The sequence below is a fragment of the Oncorhynchus mykiss genome, chromosome 1 (assembly GCF_057628025.1).
Source record: "Oncorhynchus mykiss isolate SJ-2025 chromosome 1, ASM5762802v1, whole genome shotgun sequence".
NCBI lineage: Eukaryota > Metazoa > Chordata > Actinopteri > Salmoniformes > Salmonidae > Oncorhynchus > Oncorhynchus mykiss.
In genome coordinates, this window is record NC_143022.1 from 3,904,304 (window position 1) to 3,926,450 (window position 22,147).

The 22,147-nt window shown below is 45.7% G+C and overlaps 1 protein-coding gene across 3 annotated transcripts in view; it reads right to left on the reverse strand.

Annotated features, from left to right (window-relative positions):
* The window catches only part of inpp5d (inositol polyphosphate-5-phosphatase D), a 64,286-nt gene that overhangs the window by 1,119 nt on the left and 41,020 nt on the right, over positions 1–22,147 (reverse strand). Inside the window, exons 18-26 of one of the 3 annotated variants that reach the window (XR_005052360.2) lie at positions 21,786–21,867; positions 21,588–21,677; positions 21,287–21,397; positions 13,040–13,119; positions 12,832–12,919; positions 1,460–1,606; positions 1,300–1,366; positions 967–1,229; positions 148–617 (exon numbers count right to left, since the gene is read on the reverse strand). Coding sequence is in view for 2 of the 3 variants with exons in the window: in XM_036981538.2 (XP_036837433.2) it covers positions 148–617; positions 967–1,200; positions 1,300–1,366; positions 1,460–1,606; positions 12,832–12,919; positions 13,040–13,119; positions 21,287–21,397; positions 21,588–21,677; positions 21,786–21,867 (1,369 nt within the window). In the remaining variant the exon portion in view is untranslated. Of the gene's footprint in view, positions 1–147; positions 618–966; positions 1,230–1,299; positions 1,367–1,459; positions 1,607–12,216; positions 12,590–12,831; positions 12,920–13,039; positions 13,120–21,286; positions 21,398–21,587; positions 21,678–21,785; positions 21,868–22,147 lie in introns of those variants that run through there. The other 2 variants (XM_036981538.2, XM_090232375.1) reach the window with 2 other exon arrangements.

Genomic DNA, 22,147 nt, shown 5'->3' on the forward strand with positions numbered 1-22,147 from the left:
AGAGGCTGGTTGCCTGATATGTGAACAGAGGCTGGTTGCCTGATATGTGAACAGAGGCTGGTTGCCTGATATGTGAACAGAGGCTGGTTGCCTGATATGTGAACAGAGGCTGGTTGCCTGATATGTGAACAGAGGGTGGAGTCTAACCTTCTTTGGGGAGGGGCTGGATGGGCCTTGAAGTTGGGCGGAGTTTGCTGGGCAGCTCCGAGCTGTCTCGGTAGTCTCTGGGCTTAGTGGACGTGGCCTCCGCCTGGCCTGGGCGGGACTTCATGGGCAGAGGCGGCTTATTGGCCGTTAGTACCATGCCCCCCTCGGAGCGTGACGGTTTCACAGGGTTCTTGGTGTAGGGCAGGGGATGGAGGGAGGTGAAGGAGGTAGGGACGGAAGACGGGGGCTTGGTCTCAGAACAGGTGTAAGAGCGGTTACGCGGGGTGGGGACCGGGGGGCGGTCAGGGTCCTGGTCAGAGGGTTTGGGGAAGGAGAAGTAGGGGTCTGGAGCGGTCAGGTGGTCCTTGGAGGACTGAGGGTCTGGTGAGTCTTTAGCTCCTCCTCCAGACTTTCCCATGGAGCCGTACAGAGGGTTGTCAAACATCTCCGCTGGCTTCTCGTCCTCACCTCTGGAAGACAGGACAGACACACACACCCAGGTCATTCAGAGTTCAGCTTCACAGACTCACAATGAGGTGTCAATTAATCTCTTCACTCTCAGTACATTGTCTACTCTGTGAGGGAAATAGAAAGCAATATTGTTCAGTCCCAAGTATGCCTAAATAACGTGAATCCACATATTAGAAGTCCTCAACAAATTCCCTCCAATTTACCAAGCGTCGTTCTCCCGGAACCCCTGGACTGAAAATATATTTCACAGGAGTTCAGTCTGTTGTTCGAGAAAACCCCGGCCTGTCAGAGAGTTTGTAAAACTATAAAAAGCGTTAGATGGTTTTTTTTGGTGGTTGATTAACGTACACGTTGTCCACTGCTTTTCCTGTGGGGCTTCGCACAGCGCTGTGGTCGTAGACAGTCTTTCTGGGAAAGACGGGGGTCTGGTCCTTGCCCCCGTGCCCACCGACACCCCCACCTCCGGAGCCTGATCTGGGGGACATGCTGTAGCTCCAGCCCCTGTCTGTCACACCTACAGACTTGTAGCCCACCCCCATGTAACTGGGGTTGGTGATATCAGTGGGATGAGGAAAAGCGAACCTATTGAACAGGAGAAATAACCAGATGTCCTGATCTCACAATAGTAACTGAGATCACAAGATTGTAAAATAGCCATGAGTGAAGAGAGAGACTGCTCACTTGTTGTTGGAATCCACTCCTTTTCCTTTTGGGGCACCAGAATCATCCCTTTCCACTTGGATGAAATCTGAAAAAGGAGGAGTGTGTTTAGCAACAAGAGAAAACATCATTTTGTTGAGACATCAGTGGTACACTATGACATTGGTTCTCAGCCTCTCACCGTATAACTTCTCGGTCTGTTTGCCCCCAGAAGTACGCAGTTGTACTCCCCCTGTCAGGGTGCCTGTCCGCTCGCCGTGGTGCGTCAGCGTCACCTGGAACTCTGTATAGGAGGACTCTGCCGCTCGCAGAGCCACACAGCCCTCTCCTGTAGGGATGACACCATGTCAGGGAGCAGGAGAAGAAGGAGGAGAGAAGAGGAGAAGAGGAGGAGGAGAGAAGAGGAGGAGGACAGAAGAGAAAAGGAGGGAGGAGAGAAGATGCGAGCAGAAGAGGAGGAGGAGAGAAGATGAAGAGAAGAGGAGAGAAGAGGAGGAGAGAAGAGCAGGAGAAGAGAAGTGGAGGAGAGAAGAGAAGAGGAGGAGAGAAGAGAGGAGAGAAGAAGAGGGGGGGGGAGAGAAGAGGAGAATAGGAGGAGAGGAGAATAGGAGGAGAGGAGAAGAGGAGGAGAGAAGAGGTGAGCAGAAGAGGAGCAGGAGGAGGAGAGAAGATGAGAGCAGGAGGAGAGAAGAGGAGGAGGAGAGAAGATGAGAGGAGGAGAGAAGAGAAGGGGAGGAGGAGAGAAGAGAGGAGGGAGGAGAGAAGAGGAGGACAGGAGAATAGGAGTAGAGGAGAAGAGGAGGAGAGAAGAGGTGAGCAGAAGAGGAGCAGGAGGAGGAGAGAAGATGAGAGGAGGAGAGAAGAGGGAGGGAAGAGGAGAGAAGAGGAGGAGGAGAGGAGGATTGGAAGAAGCTGTCTTTTCCTCTCTGAGAGCTAGATGAACTATTCTGAACAAAAATATAAATAAAACATGCAACAATTTCAAAGATTTTACTGAGTTACAGTTCATAAGCTAGACGATGACAGACAGGGCTAGACGATGACAGACAGAGCTAGACGATGACAGACAGGGCTAGACGATGACAGACAGGGCTAGACGATGACAGACAGGGCTAGACGATGACAGACAGGGCTAGACGATGACAGACAGGGCTAGACGATGACAGACAGGGCTAGACGATGACAGACAGAGCTAGACGATGACAGACAGAGCTAGACGATGACAGACAGGGCTAGACGATGACAGACAGAGCTAGACGATGACAGACAGAACTAGACGATGACAGACAGAGCTAGACGATGAAAGACAGAGCTAGACGATGACAGACAGAGCTAGACGATGACAGACAGAGCTAGACGATGACAAAGCTAGACGATGACAGACAGAGCTAGACGATGACAGACAGAGCTAGACGATGACAGACAGAGCTAGACGAAGAAAGACAGAGCTAGACGATGAAAGACAGGGCTAGACGATGAAAGACAGAGCTAGACGATGAAAGACAGGGCTAGACGATGACAGACAGAGCTAGACGATGAAAGACAGAGCTAGACGATGAAAGACAGAGCTAGACGATGACAGACAGAGCTAGACGATGAAAGACAGAGCTAGACGATGAAAGACAGGGCTAGACGATGAAAGACAGAGCTAGACGATGAAAGACAGAGCTAGACGATGAAAGACAGAGCTAGACGATGAAAGACAGAGCTAGACGATGAAAGACAGGGCTAGACGATGAAAGACAGAGCTAGACGATGAAAGACAGGGCTAGACGATGAAAGACAGAGCTAGACGATGAAAGACAGAGCTAGACGAAGAAAGACAGGGCTAGACGATGAAAGACAGAGCTAGACGATGAAAGACAGAGCTAGACGATGAAAGACAGAGCTAGACGATGAAAGACAGGGCTAGACGATGAAAGACAGAGCTAGACGATGAAAGACAGAGCTAGACGATGAAAGACAGAGCTAGACGATGACAGACAGAGCTAACGATGACAGACAGAGCTAGACGATGACAAAGCTAGACGATGACAGACAGAGCTAGACGATGACAGACAGAGCTAGACGATGACAGACAGAGCTAGACGATGAAAGACAGAGCTAGACGATGAAAGACAGAGCTAGACGATGAAAGACAGAGCTAGACGATGAAAGACAGAGCTAGACGATGAAAGACAGAGCTAGACGATGAAAGACAGAGCTAGACGATGACAGAGCTAGACGAAGACAGAGCTAGACGAAGACAGAGCTAGACGATGAAAGACAGAGCTAGACGATGAAAGACAGAGCTAGACGATGAAAGACAGAGCTAGACGATGAAAGACAGAGCTAGACGATGACAGACAGAGCTAGACGATGACAGAGCTAGACGAAGACAGAGCTAGACGAAGACAGAGCTAGACGAAGACAGAGCTAGACGATGAAAGACAGAGCTAGACGATGAAAGACAGAGCTAGACGATGAAAGACAGGGCTAGACGATGAAAGACAGAGCTAGACGATGAAAGACAGGGCTAGACGAAGAAAGACAAGAGCTAGACGATGAAAGACAGAGCTAGACGATGAAAGACAGAGCTAGACGATGAAAGACAGAGCTAGACGATGAAAGACAGAGCTAGACGATGAAAGACAGGGCTAGACGAAGACAGAGCTAGACGATGAAAGACAGAGCTAGACGATGAAAGACAAGAGCTAGACGATGAAAGACAGAGCTAGACGATGAAAGACAGAGCTAGACGATGAAAGACAGAGCTAGACGATGACAGACAGAGCTAGACGATGACAGAGCTAGACGAAGACAGAGCTAGACGAAGACAGAGCTAGACGAAGACAGAGCTAGACGATGAAAGACAGAGCTAGACGATGAAAGACAGAGCTAGACGATGAAAGACAGGGCTAGACGATGAAAGACAGAGCTAGACGATGAAAGACAGGGCTAGACGAAGAAAGACAAGAGCTAGACGATGAAAGACAGAGCTAGACGATGAAAGACAGAGCTAGACGATGAAAGACAGAGCTAGACGATGAAAGACAGAGCTAGACGATGAAAGACAGAGCTAGACGATGAAAGACAGGGCTAGACGAAGACAGACAAGAGCTAGACGATGAAAGACAGAGCTAGACGATGAAAGACAGAGCTAGACGATGAAAGACAGAGCTAGACGATGAAAGACAGAGCTAGACGATGAAAGACAGAGCTAGACGATGAAAGACAGAGCTAGACGATGAAAGACAGAGCTAGATGATGAAAGACAGAGCTAGATGAAGACAGGGCTAGACGAAGGAAGACAGAGCTAGACGATGAAAGACAGAGCTAGACGATGAAAGACAGAGCTAGACGATGAAAGACAGGGCTAGACGAAGAAAGAGCTAGACGAAGGAAGACAGAGCTAGACGATGAAAGACAGAGCTAGACGATGAAAGACAGAGCTAGACGATGAAAGACAGGGCTAGACGATGAAAGACAGAGCTAGACGATGAAAGACAGGGCTAGACGAAGAAAGACAAGAGCTAGACGATGAAAGACAGAGCTAGACGATGAAAGACAGAGCTAGACGATGAAAGACAGAGCTAGACGATGAAAGACAGAGCTAGACGATGAAAGACAGGGCTAGACGAAGACAGAGCTAGACGATGAAAGACAGAGCTAGACGATGAAAGACAAGAGCTAGACGATGAAAGACAGAGCTAGACGATGAAAGACAGAGCTAGACGATGAAAGACAGAGCTAGACGATGACAGACAGAGCTAGACGATGACAGAGCTAGACGAAGACAGAGCTAGACGAAGACAGAGCTAGACGAAGACAGAGCTAGACGAAGACAGAGCTAGACGATGAAAGACAGAGCTAGACGATGAAAGACAGAGCTAGACGATGAAAGACAGGGCTAGACGATGAAAGACAGAGCTAGACGATGAAAGACAGGGCTAGACGAAGAAAGACAAGAGCTAGACGATGAAAGACAGAGCTAGACGATGAAAGACAGAGCTAGACGATGAAAGACAGAGCTAGACGATGAAAGACAGAGCTAGACGATGAAAGACAGAGCTAGACGATGAAAGACAGGGCTAGACGAAGACAGAGCAAGACGAAGGAAGACAGAGCTAGACGATGAAAGACAGAGCTAGACGATGAAAGACAGAGCTAGACGATGAAAGACAGAGCTAGACGATGAAAGACAGAGCTAGATGATGAAAGACAGAGCTAGATGAAGACAGGGCTAGACGAAGGAAGACAGAGCTAGACGATGAAAGACAGAGCTAGACGATGAAAGACAGAGCTAGACGATGAAAGACAGGGCTAGACGAAGAAAGAGCTAGACGAAGGAAGACAGAGCTAGACGATGAAAGACAGAGCTAGACGATGAAAGACAAGAGCTAGACAATGAAAGACAGAGCTAGACGATGAAAGACAGAGCTTGACGATGAAAGACAAGAGCTAGACGATGAAAGACAGGGCTAGACGATGAAAGACAGAGCTAGATGAAGACAGGGCTAGACGAAGGAAGACAGAGCTAGACGATGAAAGACAGAGCTAGACGATGAAAGACAGAGCTAGACGATGAAAGACAGGGCTAGACGAAGAAAGACAGGGCTATAAAAAGGAAGACAGAGCTAGACGATGAAAGACAGAGCTAGACGATGAAAGACAGAGCTAGACGATGAAAGACAGAGCTAGACGATGAAAGACAGAGCTAGACGATGGAAGACAGAGCTAGACGATGGAAGACAGAGCTAGATGAAGACAGAGCTAGACAAAGACAGAGCTAGACAAAGACAGAGCTAGACGAAGACAGAGCTAGACGAAGACAGAGAGCTAGACGAAGACAGAGCTAGACAAAGAGAGAGCTCGATGATGACAGACAGAGCTAGACGATAAAAGACAGAGCTAGACGATGAAAGACAGAGCTAGACGATGAAAGACAGAGCTAGACGAAGAAAGACAGAGCTAGACGATGAAAGACAGAGCTAGACGATGAAAGACAGAGCGCTAGATGAAGACAGAGCTAGACAATGAAAGACAGAGCTAGACAATGAAAGACAGAGCTAGACGAAGCCAGGCAGAGCTAGATGAAGAAAGACAGGCAGAGCTAGACGAAGACAGACAGAGCTAGACGAAGAAAGGCAGAGCTAGACAATGAAAGACAGAGCTAGACGAAGAAAGACAGAGTTAGACGAAGACAGACAGAGCTAGACGAAGACAGACAGAGCTAGACGAAGAAAGACAGAGCTAGACGAAGAAAGACAGAGCTAGACGATGGAAGACAGAGCTAGACGAAGGAAGACAGAGCTAGACGATGAAAGACAGAGCCAGATGATGAAAGACAGAGCTAGACGATGAAAGACAGAGCTAGACGATGAAAGACAGAGCTAGACGATGAAAGACAGAGCTAGACGATGAAAGACAGAGCTAGACGATGAAAGACAGGGCTAGACGAAGACAGAGCTAGACGAAGGAAGACAGAGCTAGACGATGAAAGACAGAGCTAGACGATGAAAGACAAGAGCTAGACGATGAAAGACAGAGCTAGACGATGAAAGACAGAGCTAGACGATGAAAGATAGAGCTAGACGATGAAAGACAGAGCTAGACGATGAAAGACAGAGCTAGATGATGAAAGACAGAGCTAGATGAAGACAGGGCTAGACGAAGGAAGACAGAGCTAGACGATGAAAGACAGAGCTAGACGATGAAAGACAGAGCTAGATGATGAAAGACAGAGCTAGATGAAGACAGGGCTAGACGAAGGAAGACAGAGCTAGACGATGAAAGACAGAGCTAGACGATGAAAGACAGAGCTAGACGATGAAAGACAGGGCTAGACGAAGAAAGAGCTAGACGAAGGAAGACAGAGCTAGACGATGAAAGACAGAGCTAGACGATGAAAGACAAGAGCTAGACAATGAAAGACAGAGCTAGACGATGAAAGACAAAGCTTGACGATGAAAGACAGAGCTAGAAAATGAAAGACAGAGCTAGACGATGAAAGACAGAGCTAGATGATGAAAGACAGAGCTAGATGAAGACAGGGCTAGACGAAGGAAGACAGAGCTAGACGATGAAAGACAGAGCTAGACGATGAAAGACAGAGCTAGACGATGAAAGACAGGGCTAGACGAAGAAAGACAGGGCTAGACGAAGGAAGACAGAGCTAGACGATGAAAGACAGAGCTAGACGATGAAAGACAGAGCTAGACGATGAAAGACAGAGCTAGACGATGAAAGACAGAGCTAGACGATGAAAGACAGAGCTAGACGATGGAAGACAGAGCTAGATGAAGACAGAGCTAGACAAAGACAAAGCTAGACAAAGACAGAGCTAGACAAAGACAGAGCTAGACGAAGACAGAGAGCTAGACGAAGACAGAGCTAGACAAAGAGAGAGCTCGATGATGACAGACAGAGCTAGACGATAAAAGACAGAGCTAGACGATGAAAGACAGAGCTAGACGATGAAAGACAGAGCTAGACGATGAAAGACAGAGCTAGACGATGAAAGACAGAGCTAGACGAAGGAAGACAGAGCTAGACGAAGGAAGACAGAGCTAGACGAAGGAAGACAGAGCTAGACGAAGGAAGACAGAGCTAGACGATGGAAGACAGAGCTAGACGAAGGAAGACAGAGCTAGACGATGAAAGACAGAGCCAGATGATGAAAGACAGAGCTAGATGATGAAAGACAGAGCTAGACGATGAAAGACAGAGCTAGACGAAGACAGACAGAGCTAGACGAAGACAGACAGAGCTAGACGAAGAAAGACAGGCAGAGCTAGACGAAGACAGAGCTCGATGAAGACAGACAGAGCTAGACAATGAAAGACAGAGCTAGACAATGAAAGACAGAGCTAGACGAAGCCAGGCAGAGCTAGATGAAGAAAGACAGGCAGAGCTAGACGAAGACAGACAGAGCTAGACGAAGAAAGGCAGAGCTAGACAATGAAAGACAGAGCTAGACAATGAAAGACAGAGCTAGACGAAGAAAGACAGAGCTAGACGAAGACAGACAGAGCTAGACGAAGAAAGACAGAGCTAGACGAAGAAAGACAGAGCTAGACAAAGACAGACAGAGCTAGACAAAGACAGAGCTAGACGAAGAAAGACAGAGCTAGACGAAGAAAGACAGAGCTAGACGATGAAAGACAGAGCGCTAGATGAAGACAGACAGAGCTAGACAATGAAAGACAGAGCTAGACAATGAAAGACAGAGCTAGACGAAGCCAGGCAGAGCTAGATGAAGAAAGACAGGCAGAGCTAGACGAAGACAGACAGAGCTAGACGAAGAAAGGCAGAGCTAGACAATGAAAGACAGAGCTAGACGAAGAAAGACAGAGCTAGACGAAGACAGACAGAGCTAGACGAAGACAGACAGAGCTAGACGAAGAAAGACAGAGCTAGACGAAGAAAGACAGAGCTAGACGAAGACAGACAGAGCTAGACAAAGACAGACAGAGCTAGACAAAGACAGAGCTAGACGAAGAAAGACAGAGCGCTAGATGAAGACAGACAGAGCTAGACGATGAAAGACAGAGCTAGACGAAGAAAGACAGAGCTAGACGAAGAAAGACAGAGCAAGACGATGAAAGACAGAGCTAGACGATGAAAGACAGAGCTAGACGATGAAAGACAGAGCTAGACGATGAAAGACAGAGCTAGATGATGACAGAGCTAGACGATGAAAGACAGAGCTAGATGATGACAGAGCTAGACGATGAAAGACAGAGCTAGATGACAGAGCTAGACGATGAAAGACAGAGCTAGACGATGAAAGACAGAGCTAGACGATGAAAGACAGGGCTAGACGAAGAAAGACAGGGCTAGACGAAGGAAGACAGAGCTAGACGATGAAAGACAGAGCTAGACGATGAAAGACAGAGCTAGACGATGAAAGACAGAGCTAGACGATGAAAGACAGAGCTAGACGATGAAAGACAGAGCTAGACGATGGAAGACAGAGCTAGATGAAGACAGAGCTAGACAAAGACAGAGCTAGACAAAGACAGAGCTAGACAAAGACAGAGCTAGACGAAGACAGAGAGCTAGACGAAGACAGAGCTAGACAAAGAGAGAGCTCGATGATGACAGACAGAGCTAGACGATAAAAGACAGAGCTAGACGATGAAAGACAGAGCTAGACGATGAAAGACAGAGCTAGACGATGAAAGACAGAGCTAGACGATGAAAGACAGAGCTAGACGAAGGAAGACAGAGCTAGACGAAGGAAGACAGAGCTAGACGAAGGAAGACAGAGCTAGACGAAGGAAGACAGAGCTAGACGATGGAAGACAGAGCTAGACGAAGGAAGACAGAGCTAGACGATGAAAGACAGAGCCAGATGATGAAAGACAGAGCTAGATGATGAAAGACAGAGCTAGACGATGAAAGACAGAGCTAGACGAAGACAGACAGACCTAGACGAAGACAGACAGAGCTAGACGAAGAAAGACAGGCAGAGCTAGACGAAGACAGAGCTCGATGAAGACAGACAGAGCTAGACAATGAAAGACAGAGCTAGACAATGAAAGACAGAGCTAGACGAAGAAAGACAGAGCTAGACGAAGACAGACAGAGCTAGACGAAGAAAGACAGAGCTAGACGAAGAAAGACAGAGCTAGACAAAGACAGACAGAGCTAGACAAAGACAGAGCTAGACGAAGAAAGACAGAGCTAGACGAAGAAAGACAGAGCTAGACGAAGAAAGACAGAGCTAGACGATGAAAGACAGAGCGCTAGATGAAGACAGACAGAGCTAGACAATGAAAGACAGAGCTAGACAATGAAAGACAGAGCTAGACGAAGCCAGGCAGAGCTAGATGAAGAAAGACAGGCAGAGCTAGACGAAGACAGACAGAGCTAGACGAAGAAAGGCAGAGCTAGACAATGAAAGACAGAGCTAGACGAAGAAAGACAGAGCTAGACGAAGACAGACAGAGCTAGACGAAGACAGACAGAGCTAGACGAAGAAAGACAGAGCTAGACGAAGAAAGACAGAGCTAGACGAAGACAGACAGAGCTAGACAAAGACAGACAGAGCTAGACAAAGACAGAGCTAGACGAAGAAAGACAGAGCGCTAGATGAAGACAGACAGAGCTAGACGATGAAAGACAGAGCTAGACGAAGAAAGACAGAGCTAGACGAAGAAAGACAGAGCAAGACGATGAAAGACAGAGCTAGACGATGAAAGACAGAGCTAGACGATGAAAGACAGAGCTAGACGATGAAAGACAGAGCTAGATGATGACAGAGCTAGACGATGAAAGACAGAGCTAGATGATGACAGAGCTAGACGATGAAAGACAGAGCTAGATGACAGAGCTAGACGATGAAAGACAGAGCTAGACGATGAAAGACAGAGCTAGACGATGAAAGACAGGGCTAGACGAAGAAAGACAGGGCTAGACGAAGGAAGACAGAGCTAGACGATGAAAGACAGAGCTAGACGATGAAAGACAGAGCTAGACGATGAAAGACAGAGCTAGACGATGAAAGACAGAGCTAGACGATGAAAGACAGAGCTAGACGATGGAAGACAGAGCTAGATGAAGACAGAGCTAGACAAAGACAGAGCTAGACAAAGACAGAGCTAGACAAAGACAGAGCTAGACGAAGACAGAGAGCTAGACGAAGACAGAGCTAGACAAAGAGAGAGCTCGATGATGACAGACAGAGCTAGACGATAAAAGACAGAGCTAGACGATGAAAGACAGAGCTAGACGATGAAAGACAGAGCTAGACGATGAAAGACAGAGCTAGACGATGAAAGACAGAGCTAGACGAAGGAAGACAGAGCTAGACGAAGGAAGACAGAGCTAGACGAAGGAAGACAGAGCTAGACGAAGGAAGACAGAGCTAGACGATGGAAGACAGAGCTAGACGAAGGAAGACAGAGCTAGACGATGAAAGACAGAGCCAGATGATGAAAGACAGAGCTAGATGATGAAAGACAGAGCTAGACGATGAAAGACAGAGCTAGACGAAGACAGACAGAGCTAGACGAAGACAGACAGAGCTAGACGAAGAAAGACAGGCAGAGCTAGACGAAGACAGAGCTCGATGAAGACAGACAGAGCTAGACAATGAAAGACAGAGCTAGACAATGAAAGACAGAGCTAGACGAAGAAAGACAGAGCTAGACGAAGACAGACAGAGCTAGACGAAGAAAGACAGAGCTAGACGAAGAAAGACAGAGCTAGACAAAGACAGACAGAGCTAGACAAAGACAGAGCTAGACGAAGAAAGACAGAGCTAGACGAAGAAAGACAGAGCTAGACAAAGACAGAGCTAGACGATGAAAGACAGAGCGCTAGATGAAGACAGACAGAGCTAGACAATGAAAGACAGAGCTAGACGAAGCCAGGCAGAGCTAGATGAAGAAAGACAGGCAGAGCTAGACGAAGACAGACAGAGCTAGACGAAGAAAGGCAGAGCTAGACAATGAAAGACAGAGCTAGACGAAGAAAGACAGAGCTAGACGAAGACAGACAGAGCTAGACGAAGACAGACAGAGCTAGACGAAGAAAGACAGAGCTAGACGAAGAAAGACAGAGCTAGACGAAGACAGACAGAGCTAGACAAAGACAGACAGAGCTAGACAAAGACAGAGCTAGACGAAGAAAGACAGAGCGCTAGATGAAGACAGACAGAGCTAGACGATGAAAGACAGAGCTAGACGAAGAAAGACAGAGCTAGACGAAGAAAGACAGAGCAAGACGATGAAAGACAGAGCTAGACGATGAAAGACAGAGCTAGACGATGAAAGACAGAGCTAGACGATGAAAGACAGAGCTAGATGATGACAGAGCTAGACGATGAAAGACAGAGCTAGATGATGACAGAGCTAGACGATGAAAGACAGAGCTAGATGACAGAGCTAGACGATGAAAGACAGAGCTAGATGACAGAGCTAGACGAAGAAAGGCACGGGCCTCCCGGGTGGCGCAGTGGTCTAAGGCACTGCATCGCAGTGCTAGCTGTGCCACCAGAGACTCTGGGTTCGAGCCCAGACTCTGTCGCAGCCGGCCGTGACTGGGAGAACCGTCGTCTGGGTTAGGGAGGGTTTGGCCGGCAGGGATATCCTTGTCTCATCGCGCACTAACGACTCCTGTGGCAGGCTGGGCGCAGTGCACGCTGACCAGGTCGCTAGGTGTACGACACATTGGTGCAGCTGGCTTCCGGGTTAAGTTGGCATTGTGTCAAGAAGCAGGGCGGATTGTCTGGGTTCCGGGTTGGATGCGCGCTGTGTTAAGAAGCAGTGCGGTTGGGTTGTGTTTCGGATGGACGCACGGCTCTCGACCTTCGCCTCTCCCGAGTCTGTACGGGAGTTGCAGTGATGAGACAAGACAAAAGAAAGACAGAGCTAGACGAAGACAGTCGTAGACAGGCGAAGACAGTCGTAGACAGGCGGAGACAGACGGAGCTAGACGGAGATTAAGACAGAACTAGATGATCAAGAGTCACAGACCTAGACTAGTATTTACACCAGCCCAAATGTGGTCTGTGTCATTCTAACAACGAGTCGTTCCAAACAGACCACAGTTGTCCTACTTTCTCACCATAGGATTCATCACAGTCTGTGGACTTGACACACAGGAGAATGTGCTGATCCAACAGATACTCTGGGTCTGAGATGATAGGGACGAGCTTTAAAAAGACACGACAGGAGTTCAGACACTCAACAACTCTTTTGCATCAAATACACCATATCGTAAGACAATTAGCTTTAGTATTGTACTTGAAAGAAGCGTCAAAATGTAAATTTACCTCAACTTGATTTCCAAACCGAACCTTGATGTTCCCATCAGAGTGATCTTGGTTCTCTCCTTCCGAGCTCTTGACAAATTCTGTGGACAGGATGTGTGCAGTTAGCCTGATCCCAGATCTGTTTGTGCCGTATAGCCAAATCCAGTTTGGCATGACAATGAATGGTAAGAGATTGCAAGACAACTAGACCTGGGACCTTGAGGGATATATACAGTGCCTTGCGAAAGTATTCGGCCCCCTTGAACTTTGCGACCTTTTGCCACATTTCAGGCTTCAAACATAAAGATTTAAAACTGTATTTTTTTTGTGAAGAATCAACAACAAGTGGGACACAATCATGAAGTGGAACGACATTTATTGGATATTTCAAACTTTTTTAACAAATCAAAAACTGAAAAATTGGTCGTGCAGAATTATTCAGCCCCCTTAAGTTAATACTTTGTAGCGCCACCTTTTGCTGCGATTACAGCTGTAAGTCGCTTGGGGTATGTCTCTATCAGTTTTGCACATCGAGAGACTGACATTTTTTCCCATTTCTCCTTGCAAAACAGCTCGAGCTCAATGAGGTTAGATGGAGAGCATTTGTGAACAGCAGTTTTCAGTTCTTTCCACAGATTCTCGATTGGATTCAGGTCTGGACTTTGACTTGGCCATTCTAACACCTGGATATGTTTATTTTTGAACCATTCCATTGTAGATTTTGCTTTATGTTTTGGATCATTGTCTTGTTGGAAGACAAATCTCCGTCCCAGTCTCAGGTCTTTTGCAGACTCCATCAGGTTTTCTTCCAGAATGGACCTGTATTTGGCTCCATCCATCTTCCCATCAATTTTAACCATCTTCCCTGTCCCTGCTGAAGAAAAGCAGGCCCAAACCATGATGCTGCCACCACCATGTTTGACAGTGGGGATGGTGTGTTCAGGGTGATGAGCTGTGTTGCTTTTACGCCAAACATAACGTTTTGCATTGTTGCCAAAAAGTTCAATTTTGGTTTCATCTGACCAGAGCACCTTCTTCCACATGTTTGGTGTGTCTCCCAGGTGGCTTGTGGCAAACTTTAAACAACACTTTTTATGGATATCTTTAAGAAATGGCTTTTTTCTTGCCACTCTTCCATAAAGGCCAGATGTGTGCAATATACAACTGATTGTTGTCCTATGGACAGAGTCTCCCACCTCAGCTGTAGATCTCTGCAGTTCATCCAGAGTGATCATGGGCCTCTGAAAGTTTAGAGGGACGGCCAGGTCTTGGTAGATTTGCAGTGGTCTGATACTCCTTCCATTTCAATATTATCGCTTGCACAGTGCTCCTTGGGATGTTTAACGCTTGGGAAATCTTTTTGTATTCAAATCCGGCTTTAAACTTCTTCACAACAGTATATCGGACCTGCCTGGTGTGTTCCTTGTTCTTCATGATGCTCTCTGCGCTTTTAACGGACCTCTGAGACTATCACAGTGCAGGTGCATTTATACGGAGACTTGATTACACACAGGTGGATTGTATTTATCATCATTAGTCATTTAGGTCAACATTGGATCATTCAGAGATCCTCACTGAACTTCTGGAGAGAGTTTTCTGCACTGAAAGTAAAGGGGCTGAATAATTTTGCACGCCCAATTTTTCAGTTTTTGATTTGTTAAAAAAGTTTGAAATATCCAATAAATGTCGTTCCACTTCATGATTGTGTCCCACTTCTTGTCGATTCTTCACAAAATAATACATTTTTATATCTTTATGTTTGAAGCCTGAAATGTGGCAAAAGGTCGCAAGGTTCAAGGGGGCCGAATACTTTCGCAAGGCACTGTACTACGTAGCGGGTTTGAGGAGTTAGCAAGGTACCTTTGGTCAACTCTGAGTTCAACTCGGGATAAGCGGTCATACGATAGTGGCTCGCCTTTTAGCCAGGTACATTTCTATGGCAACGAATCCTTCAGAACTAACCTGGTCCAGGGCAGGCTAACTCAGGGCTAACTCTGTTTATCCTGTTTCCAGAACTAACCTGCTCCAAGGCAGGCTAACTCCACTATACTGAATGAAATGTCTGAGCTGTGAGTTGAGGACCAATGAAATCAGATTCCCACCCTCTCACAAAGATTGTATCATCATCCTCGTCATTTTGAGGAAGACAACTGATTAAATATTTTATTCATCAAATCGTTTTTGTGTGTAAAAAAAAAAGATGAAGAAAATAATGTTAATTAAAATACCTATCATATAGTAATGATAATTTAGTAATGAAACTAATTGTATTCTGAAATTTGTCAAATGACAGCTGCAACCAACCATAAACATAATCCATAGATGGCTGTTCCCATTCAAATTAAGATTGGCAGTCATTGCTAGTGTACCCATGAGATGAACAGTCCAAATGCCAGGGTTAGAGGTTCAAACCCCTTCTACAGATTATACTGTATGTCTATAGCCAGAACACAACAAGCTGTACCCATGAGATGAACAGTCCAACTGCCAGGGTTAGAGGTTCAAACCCCTTCTACAGATTATACTGTATGTCTATAGCCAGAACACAACAAGCTGTACCCATGAGATGAACAGTCCAACTGCCAGGGTTAGAGGTTCAAACCCCTTCAATGGATTATACTGTATGTCTATAGCCAGAACACAACAAGCTGTACCCATGAGATTAACAGTCCAACTGCCAGGGTTAGAGGTTCAAACCCCTTCAATGGATTATACTGTATGTCTATAGCCAGAACACAACAAGCTGTACCCATGAGATTAACAGTCCAACTGCCAGGGTTAGAGGTTCAAACCCCTTCTACAGATTATACTGTATGTCTATAGCCAGAACACAACAAGCTGTACCCATGAGATGAACAGTCAAACTGCCAGGGCTAGAGGTTCAAACCCCTTCTACAGATTATACTGTATGTCTATAGCCAGAACACAACAAACTGTTCCACAGATAGGAGTGGGAAAATGTGGTTTTGCGATGTTAAGCCCACAAAATAAGATCTAGCAACCTTTCAGGTTATTGATCCAACGCTCTAACCACTAGGCTACCTGCCTCCCCATAAACCCACCGAAGAAGGCATTAACAATAAGTAATAAAATAAAGATGACACTTCTAAAAACCTATTTCACAACATCGTCTGGAGAATTTGCAAGATCACTTATTTTTTTGTCTCAACGAAGAGTTCGACCACAGAGTTTCTAAACCCAGAGGCGCAACATCACGAGACTTCTGGGAACGCTTTTGCGAAACAGACCAGGCCGGGGTTTGAGAAGTCAATGAGAGGAGTGAAAAATGATTTCTTAGTTGTTCATTTTCGTGAACGCTAAAGGAAAAAAACGTAGATTATTAAGTAGTGGAACTTGTTATGACTCCAACCTCGTGAGCTTGACAAACTGACACGTCAATTTTAGTCAAAAACGTTATATCGAAAGAGTGCCACATGCGCAGTTCGGCGAGAGTCGACCGTTAGACCCGATGACATGTTTCTGTGCATGAGCATAGCTAGCCAACGTCGCCATGACATCGCCTACAAGTGTGATCGGGAATTTCTACTGGAGAAGCAGCTTCTGCCTATCTTCATACTGTACCATCTTTGGTCTGGTGTTCAACTAGCCCATGTGCAACATGCACACACAGTTACAAGCCCGCTAGAGTTAGCAGCAGATGGACATTATCCACCATCGTAGTATGGATGAAGCCTGATCTGGAATGTGAAGCTAACTGATGCTGGCTAGCTTTATAAAACCGCATCCGTAATGGGACTGCGGTCAAACGACCACTCTTCATCACTGTCAAACGCTCAGCGAGCAGGCCTTTCTAATCAACTTGGCCCGAGTATCCTGGAAGGATATTAACCTCATTCCGTCAGTAGAGGATGCCTGGTTCTTTAAAAGTGCTTTCCTCACCATCTTAATTATATAAGCCCCCTTAAAAAAATGTACAACCAGGAACAGATATACCTCTTGGTTCACTCCAACCCTGACTGCCCTTGACCAGCACAAAAACATCCTGTGGCGTACTGCATTAGCATCGCGACATGCAACTTTTTAGGGAAGTTAGAAACCAATATACACAGGCAGTTAGGAAAGCAAAGGCTGGCTTTTTCAAACAGAAATGTGCATCCTGTAGCACAAACTCAAAAAAGTTCTGGGACACTGTAAAGTCCATGGAGAATAAGAGCACCTCCTCCAAGCTGCCTACTGCACTGTGGCTAGGAAACACTGTCAACACCGATAACTGAGAATTTCAATAAGCATTTTTCTACGGCTGGCCATGCTTTCCACCTGGCTATCCCTATCCCGGTCAACAGCCCTGCGCCCCCCACAGCAACTTGCCCAAGCCTCCCCCATTTTTCCTTCACCCAAATCCAGATAGCTGATGTTCTGAAAGAGCTGCAAAATCTGGACCCCTACAAATCAGCCGGGCTAGACAATCTGGACCCTCTCTTTCTAAAATGATCTGTCGAAATTGTTGCCACCCCTATGCCTAGCCTGTTTAACCTCTCTTTCGTATCGTCTGAGATCCCCAAAGATTGGAAAGCTGCAGCGGTCATGACACTCTAGACTCAAACTGCTACAGACCCATATCTATCCTACCATGCCTTTCTAAGGTCTTCGAAAGCCAAGTTAATAAACAGATCACCGACCATTTTGAATCCCACCGTACCTTCTCCGCTATACAATCTGGTTTCCGAGCTGGTCATGGGTGCACCTCAGCCACGCTAAACGATATCATAACCGCCATCGATAAGAGACAATACTGTGCAGCCGTCTTCATCGACCTGGCTAAGGCTTTCGACTCTGTCAATCACCACATTCTTATCGGCAGACTCAACAGCATTGGTTTCTCTAATGACTGCCTCGCCTGGTTCACTAACTACTTATCAGACAGAGTTCAGTGTGTCAAATCGGAGGGCCTGTTGTCCGGACCTCTGGCAGTCTCTATGGGGGTGCCACAGGGTTCAATCCTCGGGCCGACTCTTTTCTCTGTATATATCAATGATGTCGCTCTTGCTGTTGGTGATTCTCTGATCCACCTCTACGCAGACGACACCATTCTGTATACTTCTGGCCCTTCTTTGGACACTGTGTTAACTGTGTTAACTAACCTCCAGACAAGCTTCAATGCCATACAACTCTCCTTCCGTGGCCTCCAACGGCTCTTAAATGCAAGTAAAACTAAATGCATGCTCTTCATCCGATTGCTGCCCGCACCTGCCCGCCTGTCCAACATCACTACTCTGGACGGTTCTGACTTAGAATATGCGGACAACTACAAATACCTAGGTATCTGGCTAGACTGTAAACTCTCCTTCCAGACTCACATTAAGCATCTCCAATCCCAAAAATCTAGAATCGGCTTCCTATTCAGCATCAAAGCATCCTTCACTCATGCTGCCAAACATACCCTCGTAAAACTGACTATCCTACCAATCCTTGACTTTGGCGATGTCATTTACAAAATAGCCTCCAACACTCAGCAAATTGGATGCAGTCTATGACAGTGCCATCCGTTTTGTCACCAAAGCCCTATATACTACCCACCATTGCGACCTGTTGGCTGGCCCTCGCTACATATTCGTTGCCAAACCCACTGGCTGCAGGTAATCTATAAGTCTTTGCTAGGTAAGCCCCGCCGTATCTCAGCTCACTGGTCACCATAGCAGCACCCACCCGTAGCACGCGCTTCAGCAGGTATATTTCACTGGTCACCCCCAAAGCCAATTCCTCCTTTGGCCGCCTTTCCTTCCAGTTCTCTGCTGCCAATGACTGGAACGAACTGCAAAAATCACTGAAACTGGAGACAGTTATCTCCCTCAATAGCTTTAAGCACCAGCTGTCAGAGCAGCTCACAGATCACTGCACCTGTACATAGCCCATCTGTAAATAGCCCATCTATCTACCTACCTCATCCCCATACTGGTATTTATTATTTTGCACCTTTGCACCCCAGTATCTCTACTTGTACACTCATCTTCTACACATCTATCACTCCAGTGTTTAATTGCTATATTGTAATTATCTCGCCACTATGGCCTATTTATTGCCTTACCTTCGTTATCCTACCTCATTTGCACACACTGTATATAGACTTTCTCTATTGTACTGTTGACCGTATGTTTGTTTATTCCCATGTTTGTTTATTCCATGTGTTGTTGTTTGTGTCGCACTGCTTTGCTTTATCTTGGTCAGGTCGCACTTGTAAATGAGAACTTGTTCTCAACTAGCCTACCTGGTTAAATAAAGGTGTTCTCAACTAGCCAACCTGGTTAAATAAAGGTGTTCTCAACTGGCCTACCTGGTTAAATAAAGGTGTTCTCAACTGGCCTACCTGGTTAAATAAAGGTGTTCTCAACTAGCCTACCTGGTTAAATAAAGGTGTTCTCAACTAGCCTACCTGGTTAAATAAAGGTGTTCTCAACTAGCCTACCTGGTTAAATAAAGGTGTTCTCAACTGGCCTACCTGGTTAAATAAAGGTGTTCTCAACTAGCCTACCTGGTTAAATAAAGGTGTTCTCAACTAGCCTACCTGGTTAAATAAAGGTGTTCTCTACTAGCCTACCTGGTTAAATAAAGGTGTTCTCAACTGGCCTACCTGGTTAAATAAAGGTGTTCTCAACTAGCCTACCTGGTTAAATAAAGGTGTTCTCAACTGGCCTACCTGGTTAAATAAAGGTGTTCTCAACTAGCCTACCTGGTTAAATAAAGGTGTTCTCAACTGGCCTACCTGGTTAAATAAAGGTGTTCTCAACTAGCCTACCTGGTTAAATAAAGGTGTTCTCAACTAGCCTACCTGGTTAAATAAAGGTGTTCTCAACTAGTCTACCTGGTTAAATAAAGGTGTTCTCAACTAGCCTACCTGGTTAAATAAAGGTGTTCTCAACTGGCCTACCTGGTTAAATAAAGGTGTTCTCAACTAGCCTACCTGGTTAAATAAAGGTGTTCTCAACTGGCCTACCTGGTTAAATAAAGGTGTTCTCAACTAGCCTACCTGGTTAAATAAAGGTGTTCTCAACTGGCCTACCTGGTTAAATAAAGGTGTTCTCAACTAGCCTACCTGGTTAAATAAAGGTGTTCTCAACTGGCCTACCTGGTTAAATAAAGGTGTTCTCAACTAGCCTACCTGGTTAAATAAAGGTGTTCTCAACTAGCCTACCTGGTTAAATAAAGGTGTTCTCAACTAGTCTACCTGGTTAAATAAAGGTGTTCTCAACTAGCCTACCTGGTTAAATAAAGGTGTTCTCAACTGGCCTACCTGGTTAAATAAAGGTGTTCTCAACTAGCCTACCTGGTTAAATAAAGGTGTTCTCAACTAGCCTACCTGGTTAAATAAAGGTGTTCTCTACTAGCCTACCTGGTTAAATAAAGGTGTTCTCAACTAGCCTACCTGGTTAAATAAAGGTGTTCTCAACTGGCCTACCTGGTTAAATAAAGGTGTTCTCAACTGGCCTACCTGGTTAAATAAAGGTGTTCTCAACTAGCCTACCTGGTTAAATAAAGGTGTTCTCAACTAGTCTACCTGGTTAAATAAAGGTGTTCTCAACTAGCCTACCAGGTTAAATAAAGGTGTTCTCAACTAGCCTACCTGGTTAAATAAAGGTGTTCTCAACTGGCCTACCTGGTTAAATAAAGGTGTTCTCAACTGGCCTACCTGGTTAAATAAAGGTGTTCTCAACTAGTCTACCTGGTTAAATAAAGGTGTTCTCAACTAGCCTACCAGGTTAAATAAAGGTGTTCTCAACTGGCCTACCTGGTTAAATAAAGGTGTTCTCAACTGGCCTACCTGGTTAAATAAAGGTGTTCTCAACTAGCCTACCTGGTTAAATAAAGGTGTTCTCAACTGGCCTACCTGGTTAAATAAAGGTGTTCTCAACTAGCCTACCTGGTTAAATAAAGGTGTTCTCAACTGGCCTACCTGGTTAAATAAAGGTGTTCTCAACTAGTCTACCTGGTTAAATAAAGGTGTTCTCAACTGGCCTACCTGGTTAAATAAAGGTGTTCTCAACTAGTCTACCTGGTTAATTAAATAAAGGTGAAATACAATAAATACAATTTTACAAAAGCCTGATCTGGAATGTGAAGCTAACTGAAGCTGGCTAGCTTTATAAAAACCTGAGTAGGTCTAGTTTGCTTCGTACTATAGCACTCAGGCTAGTGTGGAGTCACTGTGAGTTAGGCTCCAGTTCAGTTGGGGCGCTTGATATGTTTTTAGTGTTATCCTATGATCCACTGACCACTGTGGTCAGATGGAAAATGGAAGTAGCCCAGTCTTACTCTCTAAGCAGCTGGAGTGGTATTCGAGGAAGAACTTGGTCTTGGACTTTGTCATGAGGGTGGCAACACAGTTCATGAACTTGATCCCACCCTGAGACACACTGTTGGGATCTGGAAAGAAAATATAGAAATATCATTGGAAAGGCAGTTGTCTTTGTCCATAGATTTGCACACGGTAAAACACAAGAACATCTTCTTCTGAGGTTAGATCATTTCGTAAAATACAGTGATGTCAGACACACGTGCATTAGTCACACACAGCCAGCACGGTGTAGTTGTCTAGTGAAGTAAGAAGCTGTACCATGCTTGGAGACAAACTGTGATGACACTCCGACTTCAAATGTGGAGAAAACTGGAGAGTGGTCACTGGTCATAATGTCATTGGTGCACCCTTCAAGAGAGGTTGCAAAAATTATAGAATTGGTAATAACATGAACTAAAATGACACATATTTTGTTCGTTAATTGCAATGAATCAATTATCATGGCAGTAGTCTCACCGTATGACTGACAGAACACATGCACCAAGGGGTAGGACCTCCGTAGAACGCGATCACACCATGATGGTAGATTGTATTTAGTCTGTGAGGGAGAAGAATTTATATTTCAGTCGTTCTGAAAAATCAGCATTGGTTTGATGGCAGGCCTATTCCCTATATAGTGCACTACTTTTGACCAGAGCCCTATGGAACCCTATTCCCTATATAGTGCACTACTTTAGACCAGAGCCCTGTTGCACCCACGACAACTACTGTGATTATTATTATTTGACCATGCTGGTCATTTATGAACATTTTAACATCTTGGCCATGTTCTGTTATAATCTCCACCCGGCACAGCCAGAAGAGGACTGGCCACCCCA